At 43.1% G+C, this 25,095-nt stretch overlaps 1 protein-coding gene across 4 annotated transcripts in view; it reads left to right on the top strand.

The window, feature by feature from the left end:
• Positions 1-24,707, top strand: part of ABCC8 (ATP binding cassette subfamily C member 8) — a 135,380-nt gene extending 110,673 nt beyond the window's left edge. For all 4 annotated transcript variants that reach the window (XM_075928081.2, XM_075928079.2, XM_075928080.2 and 1 more), the window contains 13 exons: positions 2,958-3,027; positions 5,545-5,702; positions 6,815-6,907; positions 10,177-10,279; positions 11,165-11,278; positions 11,888-12,008; positions 12,149-12,279; positions 13,063-13,141; positions 15,602-15,710; positions 17,389-17,492; positions 19,429-19,562; positions 22,428-22,490; positions 24,473-24,707. In XM_075928081.2, the coding sequence (XP_075784196.2) occupies positions 2,958-3,027; positions 5,545-5,702; positions 6,815-6,907; positions 10,177-10,279; positions 11,165-11,278; positions 11,888-12,008; positions 12,149-12,279; positions 13,063-13,141; positions 15,602-15,710; positions 17,389-17,492; positions 19,429-19,562; positions 22,428-22,490; positions 24,473-24,610 (1,417 nt within the window). In that variant the 3' untranslated portion in view covers positions 24,611-24,707. The remainder of the gene's footprint in view (positions 1-2,957; positions 3,028-5,544; positions 5,703-6,814; positions 6,908-10,176; positions 10,280-11,164; positions 11,279-11,887; positions 12,009-12,148; positions 12,280-13,062; positions 13,142-15,601; positions 15,711-17,388; positions 17,493-19,428; positions 19,563-22,427; positions 22,491-24,472) is intronic.
• The last annotated feature ends 388 nt before the right edge of the window (positions 24,708-25,095 follow it).

The following is a 25,095-nucleotide window of genomic DNA, read 5'->3' as shown; positions in this document are numbered from 1 at the left end:
TCGAGCCAGTCCTGCCCGTATCTGCTCCAATTAAGTTTTTATTTCTTTTTACTCTTTTTTGCTGTCAGTGAGCTGCAGATTCTATTCCATGATATTTATCATCAGTGGAAAAATGTGCTGTGGTGTAAGTTTTTACACCAAAGCAATTCTGTTGGAGATAACAGAATGGAAGAAGTATCACCAACAGTGTTATTAAAGATAGTGGGATTGCACAGGTGTTGCTGGGGTCCTAATTTGGCTTTTATATCTTTTTTTTTTTTCTGATGATGACATACAAGAAGGAAAGAACCCAGTTTGACTGTCAGAACTCAGGATGGGCCTGGCAGTCAGAAAAATATTGTTTTATTTGCAAGCTGAATACGTTTGATAAGGAAGTTTATTGAGGGACAATAAGCATGGAACTCTGTGTTACTATTTTTGCAAACTTTTCAGAATAGATCCTCACTTTAAAATGAACTCTAATGATAGAATCTTCATTTAATCTTTACATATGCATGCTCAATGGATATAACATAAAATTAACACTGAAGAGAAATAAGCTCTAATAGAGTTAATCTTTCTCTTCATCTTTTAAAAAACATTCAAAATTACTTTATATTTCTTTTCTTTCTGTACTTAAAGAAAGGTCTCAATGTCTTTGGTGGATTGTAACCTAAAATATACATCTCTCTAGGGCAGTGGTCTCCAACCTTACACCCAAGATCACTTTTTTAATGACAGAACAAGCCAAGATCTACCACCCCATCCTTCCCACAAGGCCCCACCCCTTCCTTGAAGCCCCCCCCCACCCTCTCTATTCTCCTCCTCTCCATTACTTGCTATCCCCAACCCTTATACTGCTTCTTTTTTTTTTCAATTCTTCTGTAGGTAGAGGTTTTTCCAACATTTGGCCTGTCTAGACTGGACCAAATGTCAAAAAACCCCTTCTTTTGGAAGCCTCCTTATTCCTAGTGGAAAGAGGAATACAGGGGTTATCGAACGAGCATGTTTCCTCTTCCACTAAAAAAAGTGGAAGAACAAATGCATCCCTGGATGCAGAAGAGCTTTTCTGGGATATCTCTGGAATCCTGAAAAACTCCTGCAGTCTAGCCGTACCCTCACTGGGTTGAGACAGGATGTGTAGGCTCTGGGGTGGAAATGAGGGATTTGGGTGTGGGAAGGGGTGAGAGGCGCAAGCTCTGGGATGAAATCTGGAAGCAGGAGGAGGTGGAGAAGGGCATGCTGGCTCCGGGAGGGGGCTCCAGGCCAGGAAGTGTTGGGGTCAGATGGAGTGTTGGGGTACTAAGTCACAGGCTTGTGGATGTGAGGGTGCAGAAATTTGGGTTGGGGTATGTGAGGGGCTCAGGGCAGGGGGTTCCAGATCTAAGGTCTGGGGGGGCATGCAGGAGTGTTATGATGCTGTGGCCAGATGGGGGCTTGGCCCCAATTGGGGGTTTGTTGGCCAGGCTTCATTTTCAAATAAAATACTATATCAAACACAAAAAGTTTCTGCATTGACTTTATTTATGAGAAGGGCAGGGAGCCTGTTTTGAGTCAGGGGCCACTGACCCACAGAAAAGTCAGTTGGGGCCACACAAGTGAGATTCAAAAAAAATACTGCCTCCAAACCCCTCCCCCCAAAAGCCTCACTAATGTGGCCCCAACAGTGCTGGTGGGAGCAGGGGTCATGATACTGGGAAAGGGTGCTAGTGGGTGCTGGGGCAGGGGACAGCGTGCCAGTGGGGACAAAGTTCTGCAGCTGGGGAGGGGGAACAGGGTGCTGGGAGGGCAGGGCATAGGGTGCTGAGGCAGGGGACAAGGTGCCAGTGGGGACAGAGTTCTGTGGCTGGGGTCAGGGGAGAGGGAACAGGGTGCCAGTGGGGACAGAATTCTGTGGCAGGGGACAGGATACCAGTGGGGGCAGAGAGTCCCCTGCACCCACCTCCTCCCAGAGCTCCCCCTCCCTCCCCGCAGAGGAAGGAAGCCCTGTCACACGCCTCCTCCGAGGCCGGTGCGCGCCTCCCACAGAGCAGGGAAGCCCCTGTTGCGTGACCCCTCCAGGCCTAACTCCCCCCTCCCGCAGAGCAGAGAAGCCCGCGCATGCACCCCCTCCAGGGCTGACACCCCCCCACACACACACACACACACACCCGTGGAGGAAGAAGTCCCGTCGAACACCTACTCCGGGGCCGGCGTGAGCTTCCCGCAGAGCAGGGAAGCCCCCGTCGCGTGCCCCCTCGGAGCCCAACTCCCCCCTCCCACAGAGAAGGGAAGTCCCAGCGCACGCCTCTGGGGACTCCCCCGGTAAGTTCCCAGCATGCCACAGACCTGGGGCAAGGAAGCAGCCAGTGCATTTCCGGAACCCCTGGAAGTGACGCGCAGCTGCAGGACTTCCATCCACCCCCAGGAAGCTGCCACTACCTCCATTGTTGCTGGAGGTAGGTAGTGGGGCTTCTTGGGGGTGGGCAGAAATGGAGGGCCCGGAATGCCACACAATCGAATGGTCGATCGTCAGTCGATCACAATTGACGGGTCGGTGACCACGGCCCTAGAGTAATCTTGCTGTCATGTACCCACAATAGTTTCAGGTCAATTAAAATGTCATTTGTCCTTCTACACTGACATTTTTTCACTACTTTATGCTGCTTTTCCAAGAAACATTAATATGACCTTATAAAATGCGTGTGTGTGTATGCATGCACATGCATGGGGAAGTCCTGTGAAGTCTGGAGGGATGATATATAGTGCTAAGACACAATTATTCCTTCATTATGCCTGTTTTTGAATGTAGTATGTTTGGGCTGACTTCAGCACAACAGGGACTATAGGCCTATTACTCATTTCCCACTATTATCAGTAGATTTCTATTTGTTTCAGCTCAGTACAGAGCTCAAGAGAAATGGAGGGAAGCATGAAAGTATTTTAAAGGCTTCTCATGTGTTAACTTTATGACCTTTCCTATTTACTGTTCATTTTAGATTTTTTGAAACAACACCACTGGGAAGCATCTTGAACAGATTTTCAGCTGATTGCAACACCATTGACCAGGTACAGAGACTAAATCAATCCATTCTCCAAAAATTCATGCCAGTTTTTCCCATCATCTTCAGCTCAGAAAAATACACTGCCTGAAGGCATCAATCTCGTGTTGATGGACTAAACTTAATTTAGCTATAACTGATCTGGGAATTTTGTTGCATTTGGAATGCTTTTTATATTTGTTTTCAGTATTATTTGCCATCCTCAGAAAAGGGGAATCGTGTTCTTAAAATGCATTATGAAATATTTGGGCGTTTCAGATGCTAAAGGGTCTTGGGGTATGTCTACACTACAAAGTTAGTTCGAACTAACGGACGTTAGTTCAAACTAACTTTCATAGGCGCTACACTAGCACTCCATTAGTTCGAATTTAATTCGAACTAACGAAGCGCTTAGTTCGAACTAGGTAATCCTCATTCCACGAGGATTAAGCCTAGTTCGAACTAGCTAGTTCGAATAAAGGGGTGTGTAGCCCCTTAATTCGAACTAGTGGGAGGCTAGCCCTCCCCAGGTTTCCCTGGTGGCCACTCTGGCCAACACCAGGGAAACTCGTCTGCCCCCCTCCCGGCCCTGGACCCCTTAAAGGGGCACGGGCTGGCTACGGTGCCCGTGCCAGGTGTAAGCCTGCCAGCACCCAGCCAGCAGACCCTGCACCTGGCACGGATCGAGCCACCCACCCGATGCCCCCCAGCCCTCCCCCTCTTCCCGGGACCAGGCTGGCGGCTCCCGGGAGCTTGCCCGGGACCGCAAGAGGCGGGCACCCACCTGGGCTAGTGCGGACATCGTGGACCTCGTCCACGATCTCCGCACTAGGCACAGGAAAGTGGCCGGCTAGGGCAGGAGAGCTGCCAGCCTGGCCACCCAGGAGCAGGTGTGCAAGAGAATCAAGGGGGTCCACTGAGACCCCCGACCCTGAGCCCTGAGCTTACAATGGCCGTCCTGGGTCAGACCAAAAACCATCTAGCCCAGTAGCCTGTCTGCCGACAGCAGCCAACCCTAGGAACCCTGGAGGGGATGGACCGAAGACAGTGACCAAGCCATTTGTCTCGTGCCATCCCTCTCCAGCCTTCCACAAACTTTGGGCAGGGACACCACTCCTACCCCCTGGCTAATACCACTCCATGGACCCAACCTCCATGACTTGATCTCACTTCCCTTTAAACTCTGTTCCAGTTCTAGCCTTCAAAGCCTCCTGCAGCAAGGAGTTCCACAGGTTGACTATTTGCTTTGTGAAGAAGAACTTTCTGTTACTAGTTTGAAGCCTGCTACCCATTCCTTTCCTTTGGTGTCCTCTAGTCCTTCTTTATGGGAACTAATGAAGAACTTTTCTGTATGCACCGTCTCCACCCAACTCCTGCTTTTAGACCTCTATCCTGTCCCCCTCCGTCTCCTCTTTTCTAAGCTGAAAAGTCCCAGTCTCTTTAGCCTCTCTTCATATGGGACCTGTTCCCAACCCCTGATCATTTTAGTTGCCCTCCCCTCTCCCAGCCTCTCTCTTCCACCTCCTTTTCCCAGTCTCCCCCAGTTTTGTTCAATAAAGACAGATTCCATTTTGGAAGACATGTTATCTTTATTTTGTACATCAAGAAGAGGGGCTAGGGAAGGGTAAGTGGAAGGAGGTGAGGGAGGAATGGGGCACGAGCCCCCGATGGGGAGGACTGGGCTGGCTCTGCGGGCTTCTGGGGGTGGAAGCTCTCCTGCAGCCCCCCAATTGCCCTCTCTCCCCAGATGGCAGCCTGCGGCAAGTGCAGCCAGGCTGATGGCCGAGTGCTGTGATGTGCCCAGTGTGGGTAGTCCGGGCACTCCAAGCCAGGACTGGTTTGCAGGCGGGGCACTCCTGAGAACTGTCTGTCCGGGGTGGGGATCGGGACCCTTTAAGCACAGCCCTCGGCTAGCCTGAGACAGCACTCCACGCTCTAAGTCCTCCTCTGATGCCCTGCCGGCACTGCTTCCGGCCATCCTTAACCTCTGTTCAGGGTCCACTTAATGTGGACATGCTAGTTCGAATTAGCAAAACGCTAATTCGAACTAGTTTTTTAGTCTGGATCCGTTAGTTCGAATTAGCTTAGTTCGAATTAAGTAATTCGAACTAAGTTAGTTCGAATTAACGTTGTAGTGTAGACGTACCCTTGGAGATTTGTTTGTTTGTTTGTTTGTTCATTCTATAAAGAAATGCAAAGGGATACAATATTGTCCTATGGTTGGAGCACTTGCACCAGAATTAACTAAAAGATGCTTAAAACACCTTCCACAAAAGAGGGTACATATGAGAGCCAGAGACCTTGGAGCTCACTGGTTATTAACCTCAACTCTATTGCTGTGCAATCAGTGAATGCCTGTAGAGAAGCCCCATGGAAATACCGCCAGGTTTCCCCAGAATCCCCCAGTCAGTTCAGAAATACTAACTTTCAAAGTTATGGTAATCTTTTGTTTGTGAATGGGAGGAGGAGGAAGATAAGATGTTGACTTGTATATTACTCATTTGTTTGCATTTTCTTTGATTTTTAATGCACTTTATTCATCTAGCACATTCCTGCGACTCTGGAATGCCTGAGCCGGTCCACATTGCTGTGTGTATCCGCTCTTGCTGTAATCTCCTACGTCACGCCAATGTTTCTCATTGCCCTGCTTCCTCTTGCTATCATATGTTACTTCATCCAGAAATATTTTCGAGTGGCATCACGGTAAGATCATTGACTGGCCTCATTCTGGTATTGGAAACATACTCTGAAATTCATGTCATGGTACCTGGGAACAGAGAGTTTAAAACTGGGCTCTGCCAAAGCTGTATCCCTTCATGAAAGCAGAGTCAGGTCTCTCACAGGAAAATGTATCATTTTACAGATGCATTATTAATAACTATTAAATTAGAATTTCTGAGGGGCAAAAAAGTTTGTTTGCATCATTAAATCAATGACCTGGCCAGAATTCACATTCCACAGAACAAGGGCCAAATTCTAGCTTCTCTAATGGACTGGGACTAAGCATTGGGAGAAGCATGAAGATATAGCAGCAAAAGCAGAAATGGACAAAGGTATTTAGGCTGGCCAGGGCAGATGGAAATGAAAAGTTGAGGGATCAGTGAGGTAAACTGAGGGATGGAGCTTGCTCCGCATCAGTACCACTGTTGCCTCCAAAAGATGCAGCATGCCCTCCTACTCTCAGTTGCTACTAGATGCCAACAGGCCCATAAAGGGTTGGGAGATCTCAACAATATCCAAGTCTCTGGCTTTGTCCCTTTCAAGCCGTGTACAGCCACCCTCCGCAGAGTGTTCAGGGTGCTAGTGAGTGTTCTGCCTGGACCCTGCATATGTGCACACACTGAGAAGGGGGTACTTGCGTCCTCTCCCATCTCCTGCAGGACTAAACAGCTCTTCATAGATCATTAATGCCCACATCTATTTGGTGGTTGCTAAATAATGTAGCAGAAATTCATTTGCTGATATTCATTTGAGATTGTTGAAGCCGAAAGGGCATGTCAGAAACAAATCATTCCACTTGAGAAATTGGAAGGTGCGTGTGGAACTGTAGTGCAGTCAGACATCCCAGGGTGCCAGCACTGTGTGTTTGAGTTTAGTAAGAACAATCCTCCTGCTTCTCTAGGCACATCTGTTTTATTGCAAGAGTCCCACTTGCAATATCCCAGAGTGTTTGCATGTGAAATTCTGCCATTTTAGGCTCACTGGCATGAGACTCTGCTCTGCAAATGTTCCATTTTACTCCCCCACACGCTCCCTGTATTTCAAAGGGATCATTATACTGTTAAAACTAAATTTCTTTTTAAAATCATTTCCAGGGACCTGCAACAGTTAGATGACAGCACTCAGTTACCATTACTTTGCCATTTTTCAGAGACGGTGGAAGGTTTAACCACTATACGAGCTTTCAGGTATATTTTTGAGGGGGAAAAATTGTTTGGAAATGCATGAACTGTAAGATATATATCATGAACGAAACGTGCAGCCTGGCTTTAACTGAGCACCCATTTTTGCACCTGTGGTTTTGTAGGTGCAGATCATTATGGTCTGGGTCACTTAGAAGTAACCTGACTGCATCAGTAAACGGACTTCTTAGACATTTAAGTGACCTACAATGTGGATGGCAATAATTTCAGGGTGACAACATTGCACCCCAATTATTTGATCCACACTTGCAAGAATGGAGGCTGATGGCTACAAATCTGGCCATTTCTGAAGAATTTAAATAACACGGCAGTCTTTCATGTCCTTGCTTGGGTGACTAGTCTTTGCTCATAAAATCTACTAAGACCTCCAGAAACAGCTGAGGAAGATCTAATAACACACCTGAGCTGTCCTTCTGTATTACAGATGTAAATACAGAAACATTTACAAAGCCAGCTGACCCTCTTCCAAGACCCTGTATCATCTATACATACACATGTTGCAGGTTCACATTGCTGCTGACAACTTGCTTTTGGAATTCTATAATTCTTTGTGGTCATTCCTGTACAATGTAACGTTTCATTTGCATAATTGTATAATACTTTTCATGCACAAAGTTATGAGCCCTTAGGGTCTTGTGCATTTAATGTCTATTCTTTTGGGTTTTACTTTTTTATGAACAGAAAAAAATTAGATCAAAAACATATTGCCTGTATTTAATTATGTTTGTATTTAAATTGTCCCAGTCAGGCTCGGAAGTTCATAGCTCAATGACAGTACAATAGGCTGGCATTCTCCTGCTGTTTGGCTGGAAGCACCATAGTAACAGAAGAGCAGCATGGCATTTTTCAGTATTAATATTTATGCTTATGCTTGTTGTCTGTTTAAATGCCAAGAGTCTTCTCTTGTTTATTAGTATGTATTCCTCTGTGTGCACCATTAGGGAAATGTATTACTGTGCTCTGTTTCTAATCCTCGCTTTTCTCTCTGTCTCTTATCCCAATCCTCTTCTACTCTGGCAGAGATCAAGAGAGATTTTGTGACCATTCGTGCTGCACTGCTTCCGATTTTGCTACAATAAATCACACTTAATAATATCGCACTGATACTCTCAGTTGTTTAGAACACTCCCTTAGGATTCACTCCCACTCTCCATAAAATGAATTGTTCCAGAAAATCCTCTTAATTTAGAGAGCCTCGTGTTTTCTGTTTCATCAGCTTGAAATCCCAAGCTAACTGATGGATCTTTGACCCAAGCAGCGGGAGACATTCAGTAGGTTTTGTATTCCATGCTGAGCTTCTGTGTCAACTTGAATCGTGGCTATTTTTAGGAGTACACTGCTTTTCAGCTACATACTGAATAGAGCAGTGGCATTTGGAGTTTAGGCTTCAAAGCTTGAGCAAAGTACCCAACCTCTGCGTTTCTAAAAATAAAACGGTAGTACAGGAGTGCATGGTCTGACCTAAGTAATACAGAAAATGTAAACAAGGATTTCCCCAAGGAAGGGTTTCATCTTAGGGACAATTTCTGTAATGAGATTCTAGGAAAATTGTAGCACTCTAATGACAAATTGTACTCATCTGCAATTCTACCTCCTGCTGGTCCCCCACGTATTCCTCTGCTGGCTGCACAGCCCCAGAATTCCTAGCGCTTTATATTGTCATAACCACTGGATAATTTGTGAATAGCCTGGACATTTTAATAGAGTGACTGTGACTTTTTTAAGAAGTTTTTTTACATGTAGTTACTTTTTAACCTGTACCTCGCAGGGGACCCGGGAATGTTTGTACAGCTGCTGCCCAAGTTACGAACAAGTTACGGACCAACACTTGATCCGTAACTCGAAGTGTTCGTAACTCGGATCCCATAGAGTTACATGGCGACCATGCTGTTCGTAAGCGCGGATCGCCGTTTGTAACTCGGATCTGCATTTCCGACCACTTTGGTCATAAGTTCGGATGGTTGTAAATGGAGGTGGTCGTAACTCGGGGAGCAGCTGTAATTGACATATAATAGAACTTCAGTAATACTTGTACTTTATAATTTGTACAAAACACTGGCTCTCCCTCTCTCTTCGGGTCTGTGTAATGATTTGATAACAGAACTATATTTTATAACCAAGGCTTCATTACTTGTCCAAAATATTTTACACTCCATTTACTAGTATTAGTAACAAATACTCACCTGAAGCTATCAAAATAAATGTACAAAGTGCATGTTTTGGTATATTACCTGGCTGATTTGAGTACTAATTAAGACCCTGATCCTACATGCACAATAATGGGCAGAAGCTTCCACACGGCGCCCCATTGACATTATTGCAGGATCAATGCCTAATGCAGAAGTTTCACTAACTAACAAATGTTCTAGTTGTTCGTGCAAGTCAGTGTGGTTGTATAATAGTAAATTTAAAATAAACCTTCTGTATTTAACGGCCTTTGTGTTCTTTGGCTGGCTTATTCAGAAGCAAGAAAAATTGGTTTATGATTGTAGTATTTTAGTGATTGTAGTAGTTCAATAGCTTGCACAATGTACTAGGCATTGTCCATGCACACATTAAGACACAATCCCTAACGCACTTGACCCTGTGGAGTGTTGATCCGTGGCAGAGGCTCCTACGCACTACTGCTATATAAATAGCAAATGACTGCTCAGTTTTTATATGGGCAGGTGAAAAGAGGAGTTTTGTTTTTCTATAGAGCTAATCCTTCTTTCACTTGCTCACTCTCTCTTGTGCACATGCATGCATGTTTTCTCTGACTCTGACCTTTATTCTATATTTCATTCCACCTTCCTCACTGCTGCCATGAAATGACTAGCCAGAATTTGTTGTCATTTATAAATTATAGTTTTAATATGAACTGCCCAGCCAGCCAGTGTTAGTCCCGGGTTCACATACAAAATGTCAGCTCAAGTTTAAGCAGGCCGCAAAATCTTATTTGTTCCTAAAGAAAGAATGTTGTGCTGAGGGATGATTGCATATGGCCATGTTGTAGGAACTTGGGAGGTTCCAGTTATTGAACTGTTGAGTGATGCAGACCTTTAACAGTAAAGTTTTATCTAAACCTAGAAACTGTGGCAGTGTGCTGCAACTTTTACAGCTCCACAATTTGGGCAAGCAAACGCTGTTAAAGTGTGTCTAGTATGTGCATACCAATATCTGGTATCCAAATTAATAGGCCCATAAAATGCCATTTTTTTTTAACTCTCCTAAGACACGCACTGATTCCTTGCTGTGCCATTTCTGTTTTGAAGGTATGAAGCCCGATTCCGACAGAAGCTTCTTGAATATACAGATTCCAACAATATCGCTTCCCTTTTTCTTACAGCTGCCAATCGCTGGCTGGAAGTCCGCATGGCAAGTACATTACTCTGTGTGTGAATAGGGTTCATGCTTCACTCTGATCCTGGCACTCCATTGATGCATATGAGAGTTATCTAGCCTTATACCTCTCCCTTGTATATGTCTGTTTGAAGGTACCCAGTTGATGAAAATCGAGTGGGGTGCACAAGGGGAGGAATTCTTTCCGCTGTTATTCCAGAGCTGGAATAGGATGCATGACCCTTTTTTTGCTCCCTTGTGTGGGGAGGAATGATCAGATCAATAGATCCTCTGTATGTGCTGCCTATCCATATCCCCCTGTGTGGCTCAGTGCACCTTGGCTTCATCTGTCCAGCTACCCCTGCTGAGGTTCCACTGGGTGAGGTGCTTTCTGCACTGGTAGCGTGTGTGAGGATTTGGGCCTAAATCCTTCCTCGGGTTCCATACCTTAGTGTGTTTCTCTGCTTGGTCCTGCTGTGGGGGTTGGGGGACTGGACTCGATGACCTCTCAAGGTCCCTTCCAATTCTATGATTCTATGTTTTAGTGAATAAGCTGTTCTAATATATGGCACTGTGGTTATAACTGAATCTGTACGAGGCTTTATATCAGTATAACTACTTCAGTAAAACATCACACACCTAACTGAAATAGTTATAGTGGTACAAAAACTACATGTAATCCAAGCTAATTTAAGATTAGATGGGGAAACAACAGTGGATGCAACCAACAACAGCAAGAAGTGGGCGGGGCGGGAGACAACACAAATGGGAGTGAACAGGTCAGTTATGTCCACAGGTTCATTGAAATATTCTGTCTGTATTTCAGTCATAGCAATGGAAAGGGTTTATTGTTTCAAACTGAACTTATCAAAACCACTTGCATGGTCTCTATAGTGATGGATCTTATTCGAATTCCTGCAGGAGTACATTGGAGCATGTGTGGTTCTCATAGCAGCTGTGACTTCTATTACCAATTCCTTGTACAATCACCTCTCTTCAGGACTTGTGGGTTTAGGACTAACCTATGCTCTTATGGTAAGTTAAATCATGAGTCTTCCCCTACACACAATAATTTTCTTGTCTCTAGGGCATGAAGATGGGAAGGACAGAAGGTGCTATATGCACATCCATATTGGAAAGCTGTAAAACACTGGAATATACCTTAACTTCAGATCAGATAATAAGTGATATGTTTTTGTGAAGCATATTCTTTTCTGAGTTACTAAATCCCATGTATGTGGTATATATTACAGTTATTAATAAACATATAAAAATGTTATTCTAACTGAAAAATCACTAATTTACTCATCATTGTGCTGCAATCTCATTCTAGAGGTTGAAGCTTTTTTTAAAAGAAAAGTTATGTCTCTCTTTCTTTAGCTATTATTTTTTCATATATTGGCATGTTGCACAATAGGATATTTAACTTCCAACCAGTCTTGCCACCCTGTTAACGTGCACCAGAAGTTTCTATCAGTGATCCAGCTTATTAAGACCACGTACTTAAATAAAACTTCACAGAAACCATTAAAAGCTGTCCTGGAGGAACTGAAGTGCTTGGTGACCTGTTGGTGTTATGGTGTTTCTTTCCCAGTACTTCATATTAGCGAAACATGTGAAATGTATTTATTTTTATTATTACAGGTGTCAAATTACCTGAACTGGATGGTTCGTAACCTGGCTGATATGGAGATCCAGCTGGGAGCAGTGAAAAGGATCAATGGCCTTCTAAAAACGGAAGCTGAAAACTACGAAGGGCTCCTTTGTGAGTGTGGTATTGGATCACTTGAGAAAAGAACTTGTTAAATATTTAATGATTGACAGTGAATTTTCATAAATAACTTATTAAAGCATTTAATGAATCGGTGAATTGACCACAAGTAGGTTTTTATTCTCTGGGTACAGCTCCTTCACAGATTCCTCAGAACTGGCCTGACAGAGGTGAGATCCAAATACAGAACCTGAGTGTCCGGTATGACAGCAACCTAAAGCCAGTCCTGAAGCATGTCAGTGCTCACATCGATCCAGGGCAAAAGGTAAAAAAGCAGAGATGATTTTTGAAATTATTCTTTTCCCAATCATACCAGCCACCTTGTAATAGAAACCACAGAATGATGAGATGATACAAAAGCATTTTTTATTAACAATTTCCCATTTTTTTTCCTATATCAAATTTTTCCTCCTCCAAAATAATGTACAATGGTCCCTTTATATTGGTTTCTTTACACTTTTGCTCTAGTGCCTTCAAAAATGTGTACTGTTACAGTGATTTATAGTGCCTCTCAATCTCCTGGAGCACTGCTGTGGGACACAGAGTCCCAAAATAAGGCACACTGACCCTTGCAATGTGAGAGATACACTCCCGTCATGCCCAGATGGCTTCCATGCCCTGTCCCTTCATTGGTCATCTCTCCCCACTTGTCCCTTTCCCCTCAATCTTCTTTCCCCTCCTTAATCTCGTGTGTCTGTGTCCATCATGCAATTAGACGCTCCCACCCAGACATACTCCTGCTGGGTGTATAAGCTTAGTAAGGTGTTGCTGGCAGCACTAGCCATGCCTCCTTGTTCGCCATGAGGTTTCCCTCTGACCCATTGTGCCTTTGCATCCCCGTGGAGGGCCAGTCAAAAATCTAACCCTCTATGTCCACTTCTCTTTTAAATGACAAAAGGGTGAAAATATGGCCCCAGGAGAAGACAATTCATTTTTGTCATTGACTTCAGATAAAACCAGAATTTCACCCCACGATGTCTGTTGCAAGTGCCTGGTAGAGATATTTCTGTGGCCTATTCATTTAATGTTCTACTCCTCTTTCTGCTAGATCGGAATCTGTGGCAGAACAGGCAGTGGGAAATCCTCCTTCTCTCTTGCCTTTTTCAGAATGGTTGACACCTTTGAAGGTAGGCTCACACCTGTGCCCTCCAGTCAGGGGTAGCTCAAAGCAACTTTGAACCTTCTTCCTCTGGTACTAGCAGCCGTGAATTACAAAGGCCATAAAACTGCTAGGCATTGTTGTTAGACTTACTCCACGTAAGGGACCATCTATCTCTCATCAGTTACTGCCATGTTGATAGCCCAGGTCAATATAACATCTTATTCAACTTGATCAGTGTTTTCTAACACCATGAGTTGCGTCAGGCAGGTGTTTCCACTAAAAATAGAAAAGGACTTTTAAATATGTATTTTTAAAAAATCCATATTCTCTGTCAATATTGATTTCATATAGGGCCTGAGCCTGCTCCTTTTAAAGTCAATGGCAAAATTCCCATTGACTTCAGAGGGAACAAGATAAGCCTTTAATTACAGTTATTTCTAAAAATAGACTTGCAAATCAGGTTGAGAGGGAGACTATTACTGCGTCAATTAGATCTTTTCTTAAGCATTTACTGGCATTCATTACATAGCTAGAAAAAGGTGCAGAGGCAGCATGTTTCCATCTCCAGCACAAATTAGCAAGCAGAGTGTTTATTAGTGGCAGAGAGGGTTGGAAAGACATGCTATAGTGCAAGTGAATCCAAAGACAGAGCTGTTCAGGGCTCTAAGGATAAACTGGAGCTTTTGCTACCCACTCTGTCTAAACAGATGATTACTTTGCTCCAACATTTACAAAACTGTTACCCTACTCCACTGCAAAATCCCTTCCCACAACTGCACAATGCTGTGACCTCTTTTGGGAGGCAATATTTCTAGGGCTGATGTGTAAGAATAGCAAATACTGCCTCCTGGATGTACTGTGAGTACAAAGGCAACGTGGGGAATTGTCATATGCACCTGTCTGAGTTACATGTGTCTGTTTCAACCCATCTGGAAATAATAGCCATCCCCACTGACTACACTTGGCAGAGAAAGCCAAGCAGGGGAGAAAGCATAGAGGGCATAGGGAGATATGTGCTAAAGCTGGAGAAGCACACTGCTTGTGCTCCATGCCCTGCTCTAGAGTTTCACAAGCAAACTCTTCATGTAATTTTCACCTTGGGGAGCAGAGGGGAGAAAAGAAGGAAGGAAAGGACAGATGGATGAATGTTTGTCATATCACTTCATGCACTTTTGGAAGACATGCCACTGAGATGGAAGGGCTAAAAGACCCTGAAGAGAACTGGACAGAATTGGATCCCCCCACAGACAATTCACGGACGGCACACAGAGTGTGAGCCTTGGTGGCTTGGAGGGAAGCAGTTTCACCCTGCACTTGCACTCCTGGTGGAAGCGTTGGGGTGTGCGTATTCATGTAACCCAGAAACTGTATGGCCCAGTCAAATGCATCTTGACTCCTTTAGAATCTGTTAAGAGAAAAAAATGTTTCTGAAGAAAAAGGCAACTTAGCTTCATTCATAAAATCATCGATTAGGGTTGGAAGAGACCTCGGGAGAGGGGGAGTCATTCTCAAGTATCTCTATGATGTTGCGCTAAATCAATATTGGATGATTTATTCTGGATTATGAGACATTCTGCAAATTAGATATATAATTATTGGTGTGGCTTTTCTCACTGTTCAGAACTAACTTCCCCTCTGACTCCTCCCTGGCCTCTCTCCATGCATCCCTTCAAGGTGCTAGGCTTCTAGCCTGTTGTGGGCTGGAAGCCCCCTGTTTCCCACATTCAGAGTGGCCCACATTCATACAGTCTGATTATTCAGCAGGTCTGACTAGGTGCAGCTACCTGCCAGTGGGAGCCGTGACCAGGTCTATTCAGTGTTCCACTACTGCACAGTGAGAGAAAAGGGAGCTGAACGCAATAAAAGGTTTACACACATTCCTCCCTGACCTAAATCTTAAGTAGGCTGAGCTAAACCCAGATATCGGTGAGAGTCCTGGGGAGCAGACTAAAACCCTACAGATTGGAGGATGGTTTTTCAGTCTTCTCAACACGCTCATTCCCTGTGCTTCAGGGACTGCCTCTTTATCCTTCTTAAAAGTTCTTTGTTCCAGTTTGCTACCTGTGTTCCTGCCCCACCTTTGCCAAGCCAGACTGTTGAGCTCAGTATAGCTGGATGTAAAACTTCAAAATGTGTGACATTGTCCTTTAAGTATGGTCAATAGGGCTGTCTGAAGCTAATGTTCCCTTTCCTGTGTGTCTAACCTCTGCTTGAATTAATCCCTTGTAATCATACAACAAATATCACAATAATCAACAAACAAACAGAAGGGATATATATAATTATAGTTATAAAACATAAAGGCATCTCCCATTATTTAGTCTCAAGGGAACTGCCCTTGCTGCTTAGAGGTAGCTCATTTAACTGGTGAATGAAGTAAAAAGTAGCCCATGGGTTAGTCTTGCCTGCTTCTCTGTAATATAATGCAAACTAAAATCAAGTTGTTTTGAACATTCTAACAGACTCTCAACGTTCTTTTGAATAGGGAGGATTATCATTGATGGCATAGACATCGCAAAGCTCCCTTTACAGACACTAAGATCCAGGCTGTCAATCATTCTCCAAGATCCTATTTTGTTCAGCGGCACAATCCGGTAAGCACCAAGCACAAACTACAAGAAGCAGTCAGGGTTTATGTTATCACCGAGTAATTTTTTTCACAGAGCAGCAGCAAATTATGTAGTTCAGGGGCCTCCTGCTCCACTTCACCTAATGAAAAGAGGGGAGCATCATCTTTGCTGTGTGCTCCTTCCCATGTGCCCCTCAGAGCCCTTCTACAGCAACTGCACCTACTTCACAGGTTGGGAAGGGTGCTCATTAAGGTGGAACCTGGGACTAGTCACTGTCAGTGATCTGAGCTGACTTCTGCTGGCTAACCCCCGGACCCTGATGGTAGCAGAAGACTGTGCGACTGGCATTAAGCAACCCTTTACAGGTGAAGTGGGGAAGGCATAGGCAACGGGGATAGCCGTGGCCCATAAGAAAGGAGGGGACCCAGGGAAGCTGTACAAATGGGGTTCAAGTTCTGTTGGTTTGGAGCTTAGTGCTCTGTTAGGGTTCCAGGACCTTTCCCCTTTTCCTCCTCCATGAGGTTCAAAACCTTTTCCTAGGTGGGGAAGATGAAATGGAAACTCAGAAAAGAGAACTTCAGCGTTTCCAAGAAATTCATCCCCTTCTATGACATTTCCCACGAAAAGGATAGCCTGACCCTGAATAAAGAATTACGTTGCTTATGTTGGCTAGTCTGGGCACCAAAGGAATTAGAGCAGTTTCATGTATAATGATTTATAAGCAGCTGAAGTTTGCCTATATCATCTATAAAAAAAAATGGGACTTGGACAGACTATTTCCTACACTCACTTGAATACAGTGTGAATCGTTTATATCAGAAGATAAAATGACAATATATATTTGTTTTGTTTGTTTACTTATTCAGGGTTTTATTTAGGCAAACATTGGACATTAACCAGGTATACAGTAGAGGTAACAAGTAAACCAAAGATTGCATTTGCTGCTGTGAGTCTCTTATTCCTGGATAATATTATATTTTAAGCAGCATGATAGGATACGAAAGGGATTAGCACTTGTCGCTGCCTATTTTGGGTGATAATAGGCTAAGGATGCACTCTGAGTGGTTGATAACAACTGTTGAGTACTTTATGGCTACTGTTGTGGTGATGCCTTTTTGTGTTTCATAATTCAGCATGATATTGGTCATTCTGTGTGTCACACTCTGGTATTGTAAAAATGAAAAGGGGGTTTTAACCACATATGGGGTGTGTCTAGACTACATGCCTCCGTCGACGGAGGCATGTAGATTAGCCAGATCGGAAGAGGGAAATGAAGCCGCGATTAAAATAATCGCGGCTTCATTTAAATTTAAATGGCTGCCCCGCTCTGCCGATCAGCTGTTTGTCGGCAGATCGGGGCAGTCTGGACGCGCCGCGCCGACAAAGAAGCCTTTCTTGATCGGCACACGTAAACCTGGTTTCACGAGGCATACCTGTGCCGATCAAGAAAGGCTTCTTTGTCGGCACGGCGCGTCCAGACTGCCCCGATCTGCCGACAAACAGCTGATCGGCAGAGCGGGGCAGCCATTTAAATTTAAATGAAGCCGCGATTATTTTAATCGCGGCTTCATTTCCCTCTGCCGATCTGGCTAATCTACATGCCTCCGTCGACGGAGGCATGTAGTTTAGACGTACCCATACATATAAAAGTGTGTGTGTGAATTTGGTGTTGTAATTCACTTTTAATTGCATTTAATCCTAGATTTAACCTGGATCCAGAAAAGAAATGCACAGACAGCATGCTTTGGGAAGCCTTGGAAATAGCACAACTCAAACATGTGGTGAAAGCACTACCAGGGGGACTAGGTAATACCTCCTTTCTTTGGGAAATGTTCAGTTCATTTACATTTAACATTTAGTTAGTAACTTACATCAAAATGGCTGTTACTATTGCAATTTAGGATTATGCAGGCTGGCCCAAGGTTTTTTGGGACTTTGTATGAAGTCAGACTGATGTGCTAGGACCCAACTCCCTTGCCTGTTTTACCCTTCGCCTGGGTAAACATATAAATGACTGCCTATGAGATGCCAATTTAACCCATATTGAGCTCAATGGCAAAACTCCCTTCAACTTTAACACAGCCAGATTTTTACTCTTTATCTACAGTCCTATGGCCGGTGGCATACCCTCTATGAATGCCACGTATGCATTGCAAACCCCAGAAATAATTTCTAAAAGAATATGAAGAACCTGATGAATGATGTTTGTGGAACAGTTGCTTCCAGCCCCCAAACCACAAGAAGTACACAGTTTTGTAGAACAAAACTGAAACCTCCACACAGCATGGAGGTCGCATGCAAATGTAAAATTGCATATCTTATTTTAAAAAGTCATGGTACACCCATGACAGTGACAAATAAGTCTAGTATATGCAAATAGATATAAAGGTAATTGAGGTATAAAGGAGTTTGCAAATGGAAACATCAGATAACTTAATCCCCTGGTCTACACTAGGAGATAAATTCGAATTAAGTTACACAACTTCAGCTACTTTGACTTAAGCTACTCAATTAATGTATCTTAAATCGAATTTTGGTACTGTCCACACTTTGGGAAGTCAAAGGGAGCACGCTCACCCTTCGACTTCCTTTACTTCTTGTAGAAGCAGGACTACCAGCATCAACAGGATCACCCCCTCAGTCCGAATTAGCGTGTCTTCACTAGACCTGCTAATTCGAACCCTGGAAAATTGACTGCAGCCGCATTGATCTTATCTGTAGTGTAAACATAGTCTTAGGGAAAATGATTCTCTTGTGTAATCGAAAAAAGATGGACACACAAGCTGGCAGTGGGATATAATGCCCCAAGCCATACACACAATTAGAGAAAGACACTGTTTCTGGAAATAAAATGAGCCTAGCAATCCACATGCATAATAGATTCAAAGAATACAGTATGGTTGGAGTGGTACTATGAAAAGATACACTAGAAAGAGAGATACAACCTGTCACATAAACATGTTAAAATAATGTTAGTATTCATGAAATTGTTTGAATGCTGCACTGTGTGGTGATATGTGCTGGAAGGCAGCATTTCCCCCAGATTATTTTTCTCTTGAAAGAGCAATGCTTTTGAACTTCTTTGGGGAAGGAAGGGGGGAGAGTTAAGTCTCCTTTAGAATTCCAGCATTTCTTGTAAGCTACTTTCACTGTTGCAAATGCATTTAAGTACTTGAGATGAGAGCAGTACTCAGACACATCAAATAAATCTTAGAATAGGAAAATGCATGTGTGCTGACTGAAATGTACAAAACAAAATACAGGACTATGTAGCACTTTAAAAACTAACAAGATGGTTTATTAGATGATGAGCTTTTGTGGGCCAGACCCACTTCCTCAGATCAAATAGTGGAAGAAAATAGTCACAACCATATATACCAAAGGATACAATTTAAAAAAATGAACACATACGAAAAGGACAAATCACATTTCAGAACAGAAGGGGGATGCGGGGAGGGAGGGGGGAAGGAAGGTAAATGTCTGTGAGTTAATGATATTAGAGGTGGGGAAAGGTAAATCTATATCCTTTTCTGCTGTCCTTTTGATGAATAGTAACATACTTCACGAGTACTCCTGCTGAAACCAATGGTACTACTCCATGTGAATAAAGATGGCAGAATTGGGGGTCACCCGCAAATTTATTATCTTAAAAATTCTTAACGCAAGTATATCTTACTTTGTCAACATGCTCTCTGTGCTCCCCTCCCCCCGCAGCAGCCTAAATATTACTTTTGTTATCCAGAGGCCATAGTCACAGAAGGTGGAGAAAATTTTAGCCAGGGGCAAAGACAGCTGTTCTGCTTAGCACGGGCATTTGTGCGGAAGACAAGTATCTTCATCATGGATGAAGCCACAGCATCTATTGACATGGCAACGGTGAGTTCGAGTTTCAAGGTTTTTTTTATATTACAAGTGCTTTTTCAGCGAAAGGAGCCACATTGTTGTTAGTAACCAGAGATGAAACATATGTGAAATAATCCTACTTAACGTGTAAACACAAGATTCCTTGCAAGAGTGTTTACAAACTGTCCCCATCATACATATTGAACCATATATGAAAGTCACTGTTAATTAGTCTGACAAACCTATCTAACCAGAGTCCCTCAAACACTTCTATGTAAAATTGAAGCAGTGGTACAAATGTTTTTCATTGACAGTTCAGTTTCCTAAAGTAAATACATCTTCAGAGCCTCAGCTATGGCAGTCAGGGGAGGACAAAATTGACTGGCAATGTTATGCCTCCCACTTGTACTAACCAAGCATAAGAAGTTTCTTGGGAATGCTGCAGCATAATGAAGGGGACAGGTGATGATGTTTTCACCCTGCAGGTGGCTTAAAATAAGGTCAATTACAGGCAGTCCCCGAGTTATGCGGATCCGACTTATGTCGGATCCGCAGTTACGAACGGGGCCCGTCTCCCTGGTCTCCAGCAGACCAGGGAGAGGAAGCAAAGCGGCGGAGCACGCGGGCAGCGGACAGCCCAGATGCGCGTCTGGGCTGTCCGCTGCCCGCGTGTTCTGCCGCTTTGCTCCCTGTCCCCCTGGTCTGCAGACCAGGGAGACGGGGAGCAAAGCAGAGCAAAACCACGGAGCCCGAGGGCAGCAGGGCAGCCACGGCGCAACTGGGCTGTCCCGCTGCCCCCGTGCTCCTCAGCTTTGCTCCGGACGCCTGTGGTACAGCAGCTGGGGCGCTGCCAGTTGGTCCCGTAGCGCCGCTCTGGGCGCTACTGGACCAACCCGGCAGCACCGCAGCTGCTCTGCCCCAGGCGCCCTGATTCAGCCACTGCTGGTCAGTTTCAGCAGCGGCTGAATCAGGACGCCTGGGGCAGAGCAGCTTGGGTGCTGCTGGGTTGGTCCAGTAGCACCAAGGAGGATAAACTGCACACCAGTACTACCCACCTGTGTTAGCCAAATAAAATAGAATGTTCTAAGATGCTTTGTCCTCAGTTACGTTAATCTCTTTTATCAAAGGTTGTCATAAAGTATGCTGAGCTCCTCAGAAGATGCTAAATAAGTTCAGAATATTATTATAATGGTTTATTATAGTAGTAACAAATCTTTAGTACTGGTTGGTGTAATTTACTGCTCTGTAGAGTCTTGAAACTGTGGTGCTGAGGGCCAAGTTATCAGTTATTCACCAACCTTTTAAAACACATAGAATTGTGATGTATTAAGCAAGCAGTCCATTCACTGGGGCATGTGTATCTTAGGAAAAGATAATATGAAGATAATAATTCTAATGATGTAGCCTGCTGAGCATGGTCTGCACGAATGTGTTTACCCATTGCTTTTATGTTTATGAATAGTGTGATGATAGCTAAGTATTTTAACACGGTCTTAAAGACCTACTCTGCTGGTGAACCGGCCAGGTATATCTAGCAAAACACACATCCCAGTGCTACCAACAGTACCGAGTGTTTTGTAACATTCTATTGCTTTCAGCAGGACAGAAAACATGCTCAGCACAGAGGCCAGCATAGAACAGGACTGGCAGCAAAGATAATTTAAAACATAGTCCTCAACTTTCAAACAGTCATAGTAATAATTACCCTTCTTTGTAAAGTGCTTTGGGGTCTGCAGAGATAAAGGACTATGTAAGAGAGAAGTAACATGGTGCTTGGTCCTACCATAAATAAGGAATTGAAATACTGCAGGGAACCTCCCGCCCCTTGCATTTTGATGTAAATCAAATAGAAAGGGGTAGATGGTCTACTCTAGATGGTGCTTGGTCATGAGTGCAGGGGACTGGACTTAAACTCTCAAGGTTCCTTCCTGTTCTATGATTCTTGAACCACTTTAATCTGGCAACCCTGGGAAACAGTATATGCCGGATGAAAGATTTTGCCACTGTGAGGTCTGGGCATGAGGGGATGGGGAGGGGCATTTACCTGCTGCCCCACACATAAGGGCACAGGTGGCTCCACACTCCCCACTGCTATAGGAACAGTGGGAAAAAGCCTAAGGGAAGCGGCTCTGCAGGCCACTTGCCACCTGGGAGGAAGGAAAATGGCAGCGTGCAAAGCCACTTCCTCCTCCATATTACGGGCGTTCTCGGATTAGGGACGTTCAGGGTATGGAGGTTCAAGTGTGGTAGTATCATATTTCTGTACATTGTGGTTGCTTAGTACCTCAGGCCATGTCTATATTAGATGATTACTTCAAATTTACTAAGTTCAACTTCTGGGCACCTGATTTTAAAAATTCGAAGTTCCATGTCCTCATTACGGAGAAGAATCGAATGTAGTCCAAGGCAGGCTTCGTTAATGTGGACACGCTACCTCAGACTCAGAGCCCCAGGGAGCACTGTGGGGAGCTGCAGGCGGCCTCCTGGAGGCCATTTAGTTTGAAATAGTGGCACCGGAGTGTCCACACTAAGTCTTTCAGATTTATTTCAGATTTACAAGTTTAGGAATAGCATTATTCCTCATGAAAAGCAGGACTACAGGGTTCGAATTCCATGGCCTCTTATTCCAGAATAATGGGCATGGTAGTGTGGATGCATCGCTAACAAATTTGACCTTGCAGGGGGTTATTTCGGACTAAAGTCCTAGTGTAGACCAGGCCTCACAGAATTAAGCCCATTCTAGATGATCATTCTAGAATACTTCAGCATGCTGTTAATTGCTGATATTTTTATATCTGTAAAACTATATAGTATTAATTGTTTCGCACTTGGTTTTTTTATGCCTATCACTGTAGAATCTGTCATTTAAAAAATAATAAATATTGTTCCTTTATTCAGGAGAACATTCTTCAAAAGGTTGTAATGACTGCATTTGCTGACCGTACTGTGGTAACCATAGCAGTAAGTACATTCCATGTGGATTCTTCAAATGCATGTATTTGAAATGTAAAACAATGCATCATGTCCTTTGTTTACTTCTCTAAATTCTCTGGTCTGTTGCATTCTAATATAGCAGGGTATGTCTACACTAGCCCCCTAGTTCGAACTAGAAAGGCTAATGTAGGGTTTCGAAGTTGCAATTGAAGCCCGGGATTTAAGTATCCCGGGCTTTATTTGCATCTTCCCATCCGGGTGCCATTTTTAAATCCCCTTCGTCCAAACTAACTGACCGCGGCTACGCGTGGCAGTCAAACATTAACTCGAACTAAGTCCTTAGTTCGAGTTAACTGTTACACTTCGTGGAATGAGGTGTAACAGTTAACATTCCACGAGGTGTAACAGTTAACTCGAACTAAGGACTTAGTTCGAGTTAACATTTGACTGCCGCGTGTAGCCGCGGGCAGTTAGTTCGGACTAAGGGGATTTAAAAATGGCGCCCGGACGGGAAGATGCAAATAAAGCCTGGGATATTTAAATCCCGGGCTTCATTTGCAACTTCGAATGCCTACATTAGCCTCCCTAGTTCGAACTAGGGGGCTAGTATAGACATACCCGCACTTATTTAATTAAAAATTACATTCATTTTCCATTTAAACCATTTATAAAGTAGTTTATATATTTGTATTTTAAATATTTAACATGCAAACCTGAACTGTTTTCCACAATGGTAATTGCTATTGTCTTCAAAGGGCCACATATAAGGATATTGTATCTATATTGTCTATATTCTGTCATTTATTTTAGACCAAATTCAACTATTGTCTGACTCCACGTACTTCAATTGTACACGCCTATCAGCCCTTATTAACTCATGATACTTTAAGAACAAAAATGGCAATATAGCACTTTGTTGTTGGATAAGCTAAACAAAGAAATAAGCATGTTAGCAGCTTTCAAAAATACTATTTGGTTTTGTTAAATGTAATCACATTTGTTAGTCAGTGTATTCTTAAAATGATCACGAACAGTAATAACTAGAATTAGTTAATAAAGATAAGACTTGAACTGAACCAAAAAAAAATGTACTTGACAGACATGTCATTACTGATAAATATCTTTCAGTCCTTTATTTTCTAAAAATAAATATGCCTTTAGGCAATGAAATAAGAGGTCATTATATATTTTAAAAAATGTTAAAGCTATATTCTGATTCACATTGTGTATAAATAAAAGTCAGGAAATTCATAGTCAGAGTTACCTGGCCTTCTTGCATGTAATATTATGTATTAGTGTGCACACTATTATTTTATACATATCAAATGTGTCTAATAAACTGTAGGAATCATAATTTAGAACTTCATGGCTTCTCTACGTTTTCAAGTAGTGTTATACTGATTTTTTTGCAGTCAGCTTCCTTGTTTTGTTTGGGAATGTGTGGAGGGGAGGGCTTTTTGGCTTTCTTTGTATTTTTTTTAAAAGTTGCCAGTACACACACATTTTTATTAGCCTCTGGGTTCGCTAAGATTTTTTTTAATACAAAATGAATGCACAATTATTTTTAAATAAGCTTTTTATTACAACCCCTATTGTAAATGTAATTCCAGCTGCTACATTTGCTTTAGAAACACAATTGGCTTAATAAAGATGAAGTGAAAAGCATATGTGTGTCCACACTTAGTTATCTCAAAATACTGTGAAATACTGCGAAAATGCATCCGTAGCCCTGATCCAGCAGGTGACTGCAAGGGGAAAGTGTCCCAGGCTTGCACAAAGCTCCGTTGACTTTATTAATGAGTACAGGGATCCACACCCAGGGAGTCCGTTTCAGGACTGGGGCCTAAATATACATACATAATTGGCATAGTAATGAGATTTCACTAAATTGGATTGTCATCTCTCTCAAGCTTGAACTTTGATAGGAACACTGATTTCTAGAAGTCTGTCTTATCTTGCACAGTTATATTCAGTACACTGAACTTGTTTTTCATTTGTTTACTTTACAGCACAGGGTACACACTATTCTGAATGCAGATTTAGTCATTGTAATGAAGAGAGGGGTTATTTTAGAGTATGACAAACCTGAGGTTCTGTTGGAGCAAGAAGACAGTGTGTTTGCTTCTTTTGTACAAGCTGATAAATAACAGGATAAAATGAAGCCTTTCAAAGTGCAATTGTATTAATCGTTTTCTAATTATGTAAATTACCTGTAAATAAAATATTGATTATTTCATAATAAAAGACTGAGTTTTCTTCCATTCTTGAACTAACCTGAGTGAATCTCTGTTAACTGTTAATTAATTACCCATGTTCATTTCCTTTTGTTTGCTGAATTTTTTTGCTACTTAGGAATACTGAATTGAGTGATTTGAGATGAATACTTAGCTGAAATGTGGCATAATGTATTGCAAATATGAACAACTGACACACAGTTTGTTTTATTACAGTACTAATAATGAAACCTCGGCTGATAATTATTTCATTACTAATTTTTTTTTCTTGGGAATAGCAGGTGCAACTCTAAGGAAACTGCTCTCTCTCCATATTTACAGCAATAACCACTTTGTCTCAAAAGTTGCAATCCCAACTCCCTGCTAAGAAATGGTTCTAGAAACTAAAGTGGCTTGGG

Source organism: Pelodiscus sinensis, chromosome 5, assembly GCF_052426305.1.
Source record: "Pelodiscus sinensis isolate ZL-2025 chromosome 5, ASM5242630v1, whole genome shotgun sequence".
Taxonomy (NCBI): domain Eukaryota; kingdom Metazoa; phylum Chordata; order Testudines; family Trionychidae; genus Pelodiscus; species Pelodiscus sinensis.
Note: the sequence above shows the minus strand (reverse complement) of the source record. Positions and strands in the feature narration are given on the sequence as shown.